This window comes from Taurulus bubalis, assembly GCF_910589615.1.
Source record: "Taurulus bubalis genome assembly, chromosome: 16".
Lineage (NCBI taxonomy): Eukaryota > Metazoa > Chordata > Actinopteri > Perciformes > Cottidae > Taurulus > Taurulus bubalis.
In genome coordinates, this window is record NC_136604.1 from 18,852,824 (window position 1) to 18,867,105 (window position 14,282).

General features: G+C 44.2%; 1 protein-coding gene across 1 annotated transcript in view; it reads right to left on the reverse strand.

The window, feature by feature from the left end:
- Positions 1-2,045: 2,045 nt before the first annotated feature.
- trit1 (tRNA isopentenyltransferase 1) overlaps positions 2,046-14,282 on the reverse strand; it is a gene marked incomplete at both ends in the record, with an annotated part of 28,894 nt that continues 16,657 nt past the window's right edge. The window contains 6 exon segments of the mRNA XM_079231910.1: positions 2,046-2,069; positions 2,071-2,282; positions 3,376-3,493; positions 4,297-4,406; positions 11,332-11,409; positions 11,552-11,664. Of these exon segments, the coding sequence (XP_079088036.1) occupies positions 2,046-2,069; positions 2,071-2,282; positions 3,376-3,493; positions 4,297-4,406; positions 11,332-11,409; positions 11,552-11,664 (655 nt within the window).

Consider the following 14,282-nt stretch of genomic DNA (forward strand, 5'->3'; position numbering starts at 1 on the left):
TGTGTGTGTGTGTGTGTGTCCATAGATGATCCACTGCATCTCGGCGCGTAAATCACTAATTGGCTTTGTGACCGTGGTTGCTGCCCTAGTTCTCCACTTCTGCGCGGTTCAAGAGGCCTTATGGCATTGTTTTGGTTTCCTCTTTAAATGTGGAGTGATTCAGCAGTGCCTGGAGGTGCCGGGCCGGATTCGCCGAGGCAAGTCGAGATAAGAACACATCGACACGAAATGCTGCTCAAGAAAATGTGGGGCTTTTTAAAAAAAAAAAAAAAAAAAAGGTGCATCAGATGATTCCTCTCACTCAACGATCATTTCGCATTGTTGCTGCTGTTCCAGAGATGATAAAAGAGAGAAAGAAAACAAAAAGAAGGAAAGAAAAACAGACCAGAATCCAAACAGAGAGAGAGGGTAATAAAAAAAACAGACACCAGTTGCACGGTGACCTTTGCTATCGGTGTTACTACATACTGTATGGTAAGCCCCCAGTAAGCTCCAGGCCTGACCCAGTTTGGAAAGAGAGAATGTGGGACACACACACACACACATGCATGCACGAACACACACACTTCCAGCTATTATATGGCTGGAAATATTTTTAGTCATGTGGATGAGGTCAAACACTGGGAGCCTGTGAACAAAACTCCAACTGAAAGAATAAAAGACTCGGACTGAAATCTTAAAGAAAGAGATGATGGAGTGTTAGCCGGGAATGTGAAACAATTGTCTGATTCTTTGGAAAAGAGGGGGGGTGAGAAGAAAAAGTGTCAGGTGAGGAGAGGGAAAGGGAGCGGCAAAAATAAAAAGCGAGAGAGAGGCCGCTGGCTCGATGCCAGGTATTGTCCAAGTGGTTTAGCAGCAGGCAGGCGCACCTTGGGTTGACATGCCGCTGGATAAACAAAGACCCGCAAACACATTCTCCTCACAGCCGGAGCCGGCGGTTCAAACTCCCGTCGGAGCAGAAATGAGCTCAGCTAAGCCGCTCTGACGGACAACGGCACAAATCAGGTGACGGGTTATAGTCGCACAAAGAGCCAGAGGAACATAATGACGGTAAAAACATGGTGGATGCACAACTTTTTGTGCTGCGTAAGTAAAACTGCTGCTGATGACAAATCATGTTTTTTTTTTCTTCTTCTTCTTCTTCACTTCAGTGACACAAAACACATCCAGTAAATCCTCCATTGGTTAAAACACTTTACGGTTTTATGTTTTATTGAAACAAAATGTTTAAAGTGCATGATGGTTCAAGAGAAAGACACTTAAACATAAAACGCTAACTCAGAGAAAACTGAAGGCAGCAAGAGGATGAAAGTTGATTTCAAAATCCTCTTGTAGAATAAAAAAAAGGGAACTTTCCTGACCTCCAACATCTCTACTCTGGGTGGGCGATACGACCCGTTTTATTACATATTTATGTATTTGGGGTGGTGGTGACAGTATTACATCACCAAGTTTCAAAATTAGAAAGGATACTCCGCTCAAAACATCATAAATTACCCAATTTTCCCTCTATTGCTAATGTCAGGGAAGATTTATCTTAAGAAAGCACTTTTTTATTTATTTTTTTAAAGGAAAAATTCCCCGCTCATCTGCGGGAGGCTCATCTAAAGAATCTGCACGTGTCGCCGATTTCTTCCACACTATACTGTGGAAACGATCCGTTGACGGCGGACAGCAGCAGCGTCCAAAACGTGTGTGTGTGTGTGTGTGTGTGTGTGTATCACGGTGAAGACTGTATTGCGTAATCCATGTCGGTGATGAAACCGGTGTAGCGCCCACCTCTAATATCTCCTACAAAATGAAACGCTTCAAGGATCCATACTCCAGATACGTTCTTTGCTATTTACACTCGGTGTTATTAAGTCCTGTATCTGCAGGACTGAGAAGATCGCTCATCCCTTTCTGGCAGTCCGACAAAAAGAGGAAATACAGTTCAATTTGACTCTGTCGGAAGCTAAAAAAGTAGCCCTATAAGGGCCGTAAGAGAACCGCTGTGAGGGCAGAACAGTGGAGGAAACCTGCATATATGTAGTCCAGAGTCTGCGTCACTCTTTAAATGTCACAGGTACTTCCTTCGTGCGGCGTGCTGATGTCTTGGGACGGCTCCCGGGAGGTTTCGGTGCAGCCCGGGGCAACGGCAGCGCCAGAGTCCTGCGAGACGCTCTCCACAATCCCTGCAGCCGAGGCGGGAGCTGCAGCGGCGGCCCCGGATTGGTCACAGGCGAGCTCAGACTTCCTCTTCTTCCTCACGTGGTGGTGATGCTTTTTGGACTTCAGGTGCGCTGCAACAAGAAAAACAAACAGAGGCACACGTGAGATGTTGTTTGGCACGAGATGACACAGTTTCATCCTCTTGTGATCCAAAAGGAGTCAAGCACAAGGAAAAATAAGAAGAAACTCATCGCTATGACTCTCTGTTGGAGTATCACAACATGTTCTTTTGTTGTTGTCCCTGAACTTACAAGACTGAAGTGGTTTGGATGACCTCCACTCAGATAATAACAAGCAGGAACATTATTTTTCTTTAGAAGCATCAACACAGCACCGAAACTGATAAAATAGGATATAACGACTATCAATATGCGACGGCTGTAAAAGGTCGTCACTTTGATCCTCAGATTTCCTCCTGTATAAATGCAATAACACCGTGTGTGTGAATGCCAGAGCATCCAGTTGTTCTGTAAAGACTCAGCCAGTCCGGTCTCACGTACGGCTGCTCAGCCTCTTGAGGCAAAGCTCCATCTTAACCCTCGATTAACATTATGCCGGCTTCAGGCTACGAGTGACTGCTGAGGCGGACGAGCATGGACGGCCCTTCACCTGTAAAGTGGCTTCCCGCTTTGCTTTGGAGAAAAATATATATATATATACATATATATATATATATATATATATATATATATATATATATATATATATATATATATATATATATATATATATATATATATATATATATATATATATTCTGGCCAGAGTGAAATCTAATTAATTCTGGGGAATATGGTCATCAGACTGAAATGATTCAAATGAGTAAAATTGCTAAATGCAATCACAAGGGTCTATAAAAAATAACTTTGCTCCTTTCATTTACATATGTCATATAATATCCATACATAACATATGTGGAGTACCTGCTAGGGTTATAAAATAATATGACGACTAAATCATTGAAAGAAAACATGATTTAAAGGGAGATTTTTATGTCTTTTTTGGGTGTCTTATAGAGACAGGCGCAGAGGTATATTCACAGCGACAGTACAAGAAAAATAAAGAGTTTTAAGAACATTAACGCATAAAAACATGTTCAAGTATAAACACAAAGGCAAGTATTTTGATGTCTGAATGCAAACTGTGATATAAATGCTGCCTCACCTGTCCACTCCAGGTCACCGATGATCACCTTGTCACACAGGTCACAGGCGTGTCGGCTCCGTTTGTTTCTCTGCTGCTCCTCCTCTACTCTGATTGGCTGGAGCATCGGCTCCTCCCCCTAATTCATTGGGAACATTTTGTTATTTGTAGGGTTTTTAGTGTTGGACATTGAGTTTTCTAGTGAACAAACAAAGCTTCTTTATCAGCTAAATATTATTCACCAAATGACACTGTGTGTATCATTGAGAACTGACAAACTTGTTGAATACATTTCTATCCTCATATTTCAAACGGTGCATTGTTTACATGCACGTTAGCTAGCTAGTAGCAGTCTTCTTCAACACTGCCTTTGTTGGCGTCTGGCTGTGTTTGTTGCCGTGTTACCGCCACAAACAAAACAGAAACCAAATTGCAGAAACCTCGCTCGTACTAGAGGTCACAAACTCCACGGGGTTCCTTTAACAGAGCAGTTATGCAATACCGTGTTTACCTATTTAGTCATAGAGAGGGAGCAGGAAGGTTGGAAGAGTTGGAAACGGTAGAGCGAGGCTGAGATGGAAAAGGAAGAAAATTGAGGGAACATGACAGGATGAAAGTAATGTGAGATATATATATATATATATATATATATATATATATATATATATATATATATATATATATATATATACATAAATAAAGGAACAGGAAAGAAAAGGAAGGAGGATGTACAAGGAAGGACTGAAGGTCAGAATATTTAAAGTAATCAAGCAAACAATGATGGAAACAAATAAGGATGGCGGAAGAAGAGAACAAATAAAAGATGCAAATAAAGTGGTGGAACAAAAGCAATGGGAAGTAAAGCAGGAAGTAGATCTATGACTTGATCGCGACTGCAGAGGAACAACAGGAGGCAGCTGGATCAGACTCGTGAGGCCGCACCTTGCTGAGACTGTCCAGTATCTGCAGTGCAGGGTTCAGCACCGTCTCCTCCCACCTCGACACGTCCGTCACATCCAGGCCATACACCACTGGCACGTTGTCTCCTGGTCCTAAAGACACACACACACACACACACACACACACACATAGGTTAAACACAAACAGTTACCACACATTGTGTACCAACACGAGCCGCCGATAAATGCAATAACAATTTTCTTCGACGCCAACAAACCGCCATCTACTCCCGCTTAAAGTCATCCGTCTTCACACAGAGTGCGAGTGTAAATATCGCATCTCCACTCGCATCAAAAGGGGTCGACTCGCTAATTATGTAGCCGATTATTTGACATCTCGTAAGAAGGAAACATTTCATCAGAGGGGATGACTTCAGGATGAATCCAATACAGAGAGGGACGTTTACAGTAGCAGTGATGTGCTGGAGCCGCACCCTGAAGCGCCGTCAACCTGCTGACTCACACTGGCTCGATAATGTCTCTCCCTCCTTCCTCCCACCCTTCTCTCTTGTGCACCGTCTCCCTCTCCTTCTCTCTCGCTCGCTCTCCATCAGTCTGGCTTCAGCTTTCACTCCCTCTCTCATTCTCTCTTTCCACCCCTGTGTTTCTATTTTGCACCGGTCAGCAGTCTCCAGGTCAGGCCTCAGCATTAAACAGCAGCACCGGTACCCTGCCTGTCTGTCTGACCGTCTGTCTGTGTGCGTCAAGAGCCACTGCCCTGCATTGATTGAAGACACACGGATGCTCAGGAAATGTAGAGAAAATGACTTCAAACCACTGCAGCCGTGTGTCAACACATATTATCCATACATAACATATGTGGAGTACCTGCTAGAGTTATACAATAATATAACGACTAAATCATTGAAAGTAAAGTATGATTTAAAAGGGAGATGTTCATGTCTTAAAGAGACAGGCGCTAAAACAGAGCGTTTCAGTCACAGGGTGAATACAGGTATATTCAGAGACAGTAAAATAAACAGTTTTAAGAACATTAACGCATACAAACATGTTGAAGTATAAACCTAAAAATATGCATGATGTGTCTTCTTTAAACTGGATTATTACTTTCGCATTATCGTCGTACGGCGCTTCGAAGCTGCGCTGTAAAATACACTTATAGCTGAAGTTGTTTTTCTTCATCCGTTCACGTGAATGAGCCCCGAGACTCAAGTGTGCTTTCCGGAAAAGTCGGGTTACAAGCCGCTTCTACCTGCGGTGGGTGTCCCCGCTGTAGCAAGCTAGCAGCAGCACTAGCTAGACTTTTACGGTATTTTCATTTGCAGTTGAATCTTTCTCAACGCTGGATTCTAGTCAGGGGCAGTTTTTCAAGTAATGTAAATGTGTTGAGAACACACACACTGTGTAAATGAACCCCATTAACCTGTAAGGCTTTTATGGCTTAATCCCTTCCACACAGAGACTGAACTGTGGAGCCGAGGGCAGCAGACGCCCAACAGACTGGAGCTACCAACTCTGCTGGGATCCGTCTGGGACTCCAACATTACCGAGGAATACAGAGCGCTAACTGTACAACCGGTCATCTGTGCAACTTCACTGTATGGACGGTGTGTGTGTGTGTGTGTGTGTGTGTGTGTGTGGGAACAATGAGCGTCTTCACACAGCCGATGTGCCCGATGAACTTAAATTCTGGCCTTGTTTTTGGCACACGACACACTGCAGCTCCCTCCGGTCCAAATGTGTACACCGATGGTTTTAAATCTCCCGTCGGCCAAAACATGTGATGCATTTCATTCATTTTCCTGTCGCTCAATCGGAGTTGCTGACAAAAGCAAAAACAAAAAACACAAAGATCCCTCATTGGCAACGTGTAAGCGCCTCCTGCACCTGCTTCCCTTCGCTTCCCAGCGGCTGTTTTCATTGTTTTCTCTGTGGAAGAACCACTCATCCCCAAACACTGTCTGGCCTGTGCGTTCGTACCGCCAATTTGTTACCGCTTGTTTTCTTAAAAAAAAACAAAAAAAAACGGCACTGACTGTTAATCAAAGCCTCTGGTTTCCCTGGTGTGGTTACTGTCCGCTGTGTGTGTGTGTGTGTGTGTGTGTCAGAGGGGATGTCTTTTGTGTTTGTGGCACAATAGCAGGCAGGTGGCGGCGGCGAGCGTCACCTGGCATACCTGTATACCAGACGCAGAGCTGGAGCGCTCTCCTTGAGGTGCTCTAATAAATACTTCACCTTGCTTGCCACCCTCCTGTTCTCTCTATCTCCTCACTTTGTTCTTTTATCTCTTTCAACACCACCCGCCCTCCCACAATTCCCTTTTGCAGTCACCAACCTCCCACTGGGCAGAGCGGTAAATAGAAGGAGAGATCTTGTGTGGTGGGTTGCCAGATGCTGGATGGACCCTCCCACACACCCACACACACACCATTCTTGTGTGGGGATCTGGTGAAATTGAACCCTTCTAATCCATTGATAAGAAACCCAGAAGGGACAAAGAGCAATGTGACACACACACACACATACAGTTGCCTTTCAAGCACACAAGGGAGATGGCTTTGCCAACGAGAAAAAGCATCTCCTGTCGCCGGGCAGCTGCTTGCCAGAGTTGTGTGTGTGTGTGTGTGTGTGTGTGTGTGTGTTGAAACAGTAGTCCACCTGTTGCAACAAGCGGGCCAGGACTCATTCGCTGCGTCATCCCTGTGTTTGCCTCGCTGTAAAAGCTCCACTCCCTCTCAGAGCCCAGCTGTGCTTCTCTGGAGCTCAACAGCTGCCTCCGTTCACTTCAACAGCCTCCTTCCTCTTTTCCGTGTAGTTCCTCTTCCACTTTTTTGTCTCCCTTCACCTCCTTCGTTATCTGTTGTTCCCGTTTGACATTTCCGCAGCAGGTCAAGCGTATGTCAGGGATATTTCGGTAAATACGGGCCAAATTGAGGATTCCTTTCATCCGGCTGTTTGCTGAAGGAATCCATGTATCCCCCGTACTGTGCTTTCACTCCGCCCTCCATTATGGAGCTTCCTCCCCTTCACTCTGGGTCTATTAAAGGAATACTTCACCTACAAAAAGGGCCATTTGTATTTCAGAAGAAGAATCCAAAAAAAAAGAGAAAAGTTTTACTGAATTGAGGTTAATGAGGAGCAGACAACAGCTAAACTACTAAATATCAAAACATGCATAATCCAAATATCAGCATCTTCACTGAAACCTGGAAACATTAGTACTCGAACAGACTGCTTATGTGGTCGATATTAAATAGTTTTTTTAGCAAAGATGCACGTGGGTGTTTGGGAAGTAGTGAGCGTAAGATGGATGAATGAGACTTAAATTACACTTCACTGGTCCTGAGAGTTTGTAAACGGATGTTTTGCTGTTGTTAAATGCAGCACCTATTAGGCTTTTGAGATATGAGGAGATTATCAATCGAAAGTGTTTAACTATCGTGCACCGCCGTAGTAATTAACATGTAAATCTAACAGGAAAGGCATCGTAAAATTAGCGATTAATTGGTTTTAAAGCCAAAAAAATTACAAATTAAATCCTGTGTCAGACTTTTTAAGGATCTGAGGAAGCCATGTTCCAATATGGGGGTTTCTCTTTGACTGGCTGTCTTTCCCTCTCTGTTCTTGACCCCTCCCACTCAACGCATGCACCAAAACGTGCCCAACGCTGCGTCTCCTTTTAACCTTGCGAGTCATTCTCATCGGCTCTCGTCTCTTTCCAACCCGTGGAAGTGACAGAGGTCTTTGTGGCTTCACTTCATCCCTGAGGAGGCTGCATTTGTGTGTATGCGTACATGGAAGCTTAGCACTTGCCAAAAAAACGAGGGTGTGTAAACTCGCCTCACACCTGTTGTCCCTGAAGGTATCAGATTATCTTCACTCTCCATCCACCCAGCTACCATGTGTCGTTCCTGTCTCCCCCCGTCACTCTCTCTGCATTAAAAGATACCTACACCCCTGTTACTTAACACTCACAACGCCTGAGCCTAACTTCACCTGCACATCCTGTTTACAGGCAGTGTGTGTGTGTGTGTGTGTGTGTGTGTGTGTGTGTGTGTGTGCGCGCTCGTCTTTGGGGAACTTAAAACAAATAACGTTGAGGGCACTGGCACCCACCCCATAAAATGTGGCACTTATTAACATAACCTCAAATTACCATTTTCTTTAAAGGTAATTAAATCTACTAATTAAACATCCCCCTTTAACCACACACACACACACACACACACACACTTTAAGCGTAGACCCACACATAGATGCACTTAAAAGGCAAGACAAATTAAGCTTGATTTAATTTGCACTGGCTGACCTGCTGCTTAAATCCCCTCAGCAGCCAAAGTCGAGTCCATCAAGAACCACGCATCCTGCTGAAAAGTAGCTAAGACACCGAACGCCCACCTGCTCCCTCACCGGCAGTCGCTGCTGAAATCTGTGAACTGGAAAACTGGGTTAAACTTGTGCCTTTGAGGCATGCAGTTTAGCGTTCCGTATATTTACATGCAGCTTTCGGGATAATTTTCCAGCTCCTCTCGCCGACTTGTTTCCCCTGACTGAGGCCCTCTGTCACGTCCAATTTGTCTTTGCCTTTGCCCCACTAGTCTCTGTGCGCTCGGGTTGGTCTTCGTAGCCCCCGGTGACCCCGTTGCCTGACTTTGTGTGGTCGGGGGCAAATTCCCGGCATCTCTGTAATGCTTCAAGAGATTAGCCTGCTCAGCTGAGGCCCGCTGGCATCTGTGTGAGTGGGACTGTGTGTGTGTGAATGTGTGTGTGGGGCTCAGACGAAACAGAAAAAGAGGTCAGCAGTCACAGCGAGGGAGCGAGGTGAACACAGACAGAAAGGTGGGATGAGCGGTGGTTTAAGAGCAAAACCTTGGGTGAGGACAATCCCGGCTCAAGGCTGTCTGACACACACACACACACACACACAGAAATAAACCCATCTGAAATGGATATTAGCATGTGGAGCTATGATCCCGGAGAGATTGGTTTATGAGGGAACACAAACGAGATCTTTTACAGGAAAATAGCATTTTTATATTTAAATTAATCGTACATTTAATCCCCTACTCAGATGTGTGGATTTGGGAAACATGGACTGCAGCCAGAATAATGTCTGTTGGGGGTAAAGGAGGCGAAAAGAACAAGTTTCCTTTGAAATAAAAGCACATTTGATCCCTCAGTCTGAACGCCCACTTAGACCCGGGATGACAAAAGAAATCATTTTTATCCCCCGACAACCATTTACAGGTTTTGCCAGCTCTTCTATCCGGCCTGAATTTTGCAGATAAGTCGAAATTTAAACAAAACATAAAAAGTAGTCGTCCCTGCAGCTACTGCTCTGCACGGCAAAAACTACAATATCTCCAGGTGTTTCTGTTCATAAAGCTGGAGGAAGCCGATTCTCCTGGTCTTAATGAATGTATGTTTGCCACAGTAAGCATTTACAAAAAACAAAAAAAAAATGTATTGACGTGATAATAATCATTAATGAATGGATTCCTGAATAAAAAATGCAAGACTGACAACACGTTCACAGCCAAGAGTTGTGACCAGTGTTTTGTTACCAAGTCCTTCCTGGGAGACTTGATGGGACAGGCAGTTTCAGACTTTTACGAGTCGACCTCATCTGTTAGCATCTGCTGCGTCGGGCCGGATGCTAAGGAGAGCCGTCTCCCAAACGCTTCTGAATGGAGTGGAAGTGCAGACGGGTTACTGCGCGTTGCGGAGGACCATATGGTGCGTGCAGCGGGGAGTCAGAAAGAGGGGTATTGAGGTTTACGGCCCGGAGTGGCCTAAGCCACTTGGGCCTAACAGGATTAGGAGGCTGGGTTACTGCAGGGCAGACTGCTGGTGGGACACAGAGGCCAGGTTTCCATTTGAGACACTCGGCTTTTATGTGCATTTTAAAACACGTCTGACTTCAAGGGGTTGCGACCAGGGTGGGAAATCGCCACCTTGAGTTGAATGCGTTCATCCAATCTGCAGTGCCAGAACCAGACACTATATATAGATCTTTTCTATGCATTTGGTGCAAAAAATAAACATATATTAAGGAACTGCAGATGTGTACTGGGGATGGATCTTGAAATAGTCAAATACAATGTTAATACAAATGAATGGTGGTTTCAACCATTTAAATATATATAAAAGGTATCAGATGCTTTTTTATTTTAAATCAACATGCCTTTTGGAGTATGGAAGTTCTTGTTGCAAAAAAAACTATTAAAAAGGAATAAATATCAGCGGGCCAGCTACTTTAACAAAGCACAGAGAAGCTGGGATTATCTCACACACACACACACACTTTACGGTATTGTATGGGGATAGCAAACAAGAAATAAAATGCTTCAGTACATTACATAATATATACTTATATGTGATTAGTGAGCTGTATAGGTGCTGGTTGTGCTACCTCTGAATAGAGATGTGCTCGATGTTTTCCCGCTTCCAGTCTTCGTGTTACGCTCAACTAATTGCGAGCGTACCGACACGGTATCAATCTTCACATCTAACTCGGCATGAAAGAGAAAAAAGTGCATTTCGCTATTATTCCTGTAATGATGTGAAAATATTATATATATTATTATAAGAGGGCGTAAATGTTTCATTCAATATGAATCCGTAGGGAAGTGAGGAAGAAGAATAGAATTGTGCTACATCTTTATCTACCGATAGAAAGCGATGAGTAACTAAAAATATACTATTGCAATATTGCCTCCAAAATTGTGCGGATGTTCGTATTTTTCGGCAAAAAAATAAATAAAAAAAAATCCCGGCATGCAATTATGTTTTTGAAAGTGAGAGTGCACCCCGATCCTGCTGTGCACACAGACACACAAACACACAAACACACACACTTAACTCTGTACCCTGGAACACAACACCGTGTCTGAGAGGCTTATGTTGCATCTAATGAAGTGCATGAATCTCATCTTGTTAAAGAGAGTGCTGATTGCTAAGGAACTGGGGGCTGACACACACACACACACACACACACACACACACACACACACACACACTGACACACACACACAATAGGTGGGTGAAGGGTACTCACGTTTAAGGAAGCGGTTGCGGACCCATTTATTCTGTTTGCGGGCGTAACGTCTCGTAGCAATCTTCAAAGCTTCTATACCTGGAGAGAGTTTAAAGGTGGCTGTTATATATGAAGGGCAGACGGGAGAAACATCATTAAATAGATTCTTCTGGTTGATCCAGTCAACCAACCGGTGAATCTGAATCCATCTCTGTGACTTTGATTTAAGTATTTCTCTGACCTTTGTCTCGTAGTGAGTCTTTCTCCTGCTGGGTGCTGCTTTCAGGAGCGGTCAGGTAGTCATGAAACTCCTTAAAGCCGATCGACTGGAAAATCCCATGTTGGTAATTCTGACTGGAGAAATGAGGAGAATAGAGGAGAGTATAGGAGAGAAAAGTATAGAGGAGAGGATATAGGAGAGGAGAGTATAGATTAGAGAAGAGGAAATTCATCTTTATCCATCAATATACATTTTTAAAAACGTTTCCGTCTCCGACTTGACATTTCCAGACACACGGTGGTGACTCATTTCACCTTCTCCTCCTCTATCTCTCCTTCCCTGAACAAAGAATATCAGTCTGAGCAGATGTGAGGCCCTTCGGGGGCCAAAGTGACAGAATGACATAAAAAAAAAAAAAAAAACTGGCACTGGCAGACGGGCCCTCGGGTGCCTGGACCCGGTGGCCCCGTCTCCGAAAGATTATGTTCAACACAACAAAACTACGCGTGAACTACGTGTGAAACATCATCAAGTAGTTAACCATGTGTTTCAAACTGTGACCGTAGAACTACGGGCCGCCTGACCACAGGGACATCAGGTAGAGTCAGAATATTTCCATCCACGTCAGACCCTAATTCTCTTTTCAATTTGAGTAATGGCTCCACAATTGGCGCGCATGTTTATTTCAAGGACCTCAACCTTTTCTGAATTCAGAGTGATTGCAAAAATAGTCGATTTTTCTTCTTTCTACCGACACAAGACAATGATTTTTTTTCTGTAATTTTTTCCCAACGGTTGACGGATCAAGTCAGCTCCTATTTAAATGTCACACAGGAGTGTTTTCTGTGTTTAGAGCGTTTATTTCTGTCGAGCTTCTACAGAAATAAATGCCGTAAACACAGAAAACACTCCTGTTGAGGTTGTGTTTATAATGAGAGGAGGTCCACATGTCATCCTATCATCAGCGTCCTGCACTGCCCAAAAAATCCTAATTAAACCACACCGTCCGTGTCTGAATATTTAACTCACAACACTTCTGTGTTTTGGCTACTAGCCGGTCCGGTTCGCACAACAATTTGATACCGAAGAAAATATCTGAATCTGATCTTTTCTTTTCCCCCATATGATTGTCAAATGGATTTATGAATATTAAAATTTTTTACGTCAGGCATCGAACTGCATCCTTTTTAGGATGCAGTTCGATTATATTCAGAGCCCATTATCTGCTCATATCCGCGTTTGTATCCCTAATGAATACTAAAAGTACAATTAAACTGCAATTTCATCGAGTGTCCTGCCACTTTCCCGTAGGCCTTAATTAAAAGAAAAGGGCACCATTTAAAATTATAACGTAATTACAATTATTTTACAGTTCTACAATGACCTGCAGTTAATGATCTTTCTTCTTTTTTCAATCCCGTCATGGCACGTTTCGGCAGATGAGGAATATTCAAGTCGTCACACTGAACATCTGTAAACTTTTCTTTGAACAGACTCTTTGTAGAGCTCTTTCACATTCTCCAAAATATAAAAACAAGTGTACCATTTTTAGTCTGCGACTTACACTTGCAACCGAAACAAGAGGAGGAAATAACAAAAATAAATCTGGCTAGACGGGCAGAGACAGAAATTTGAGAATAGCAACAGAGCACAGGAAATGTGGAGTCAATGGAGGGAGAAAATAGAGAGACAGAGGAAGGGAGGGAGAGATTTGACCTTGATGTCTGGCCACAGCAGCCAGCTGTATGGAGACAAGAGGGTAAAGGAGAGAAAGACAGAACCAGAGGAGGGTGGGGGAGGTAAAGTGCTCGAGTGATCAGATTGCTGAGAGGGCAATAGTGGAGAATAGATGGAGAAAGACAGGGAGGAGGAGGAGGAGTGCAAGAGGTGGGATGGGGTGATGAAAGAAAGGAGGATAAAAGAAGAGAATTGGCAGCTTCCTTGGCTCCGTTCCAGCAATGCATCAACCCTCCCCCGGCCACACCCCATCACACACGTACAATATCAATATCTGCTGCCAAGACCGACACACAGCCGTGTTCAATGTCCGCTTGAGAAGCCCACATGCATATTTACACATTTACTCTCATGCAAACGGGGGACCGGCTTCTTCTGCAAGTTTGGTACCGGCGTCGCAATAAATCAAACGCTAAAGTCACGCGTCGTGGTGAAAAGAAACAGGGATTCCACAGCACTGAAAGGATCCCAGTGTGCTACTGGTCCCGAGGTTACCGTGAAGAGAAATGTCAGGGCCAATTGTGTGAGAGACAAAATATCAAATCATATTAACAGTATCTTCCAGGAGCATCTTGAGCAGGCGACACAGTCGCTGTGAGTCATCTGTTCCAGAGCCACCGCGACATCCACTCAGTGAGGTAATTAGCGGCGAACACCAGACTCCCCTGTTGGTGCTTATGTCCTATGGAGGGTGCTTATCTCTGCAATTATTAATAATCACTGGACATCCTGGAGAAATATCAGTCCCGTCTGAACCAAACTCGTGAAACAAACGCCTTGATCTAAATCGGTCTGCAGGCCTTTGGGAAGCGACGGCCAACAGAGCAGAGTGACCCGTCAGGGTGGAGAGGGAGGAATAAATAACTGGATAGCTTCTCGACTGAGTTCTCTTCCCTCCTCCTGCCGTGGTGACAGACTGGATGTCTGTGCAACGAGTTCAAGATCACGTAATGAACGCTCCAGACGCGGCGTCCTCTTCACGCCGCGTAGTCGATGACCACAGAGCCACGTTGCT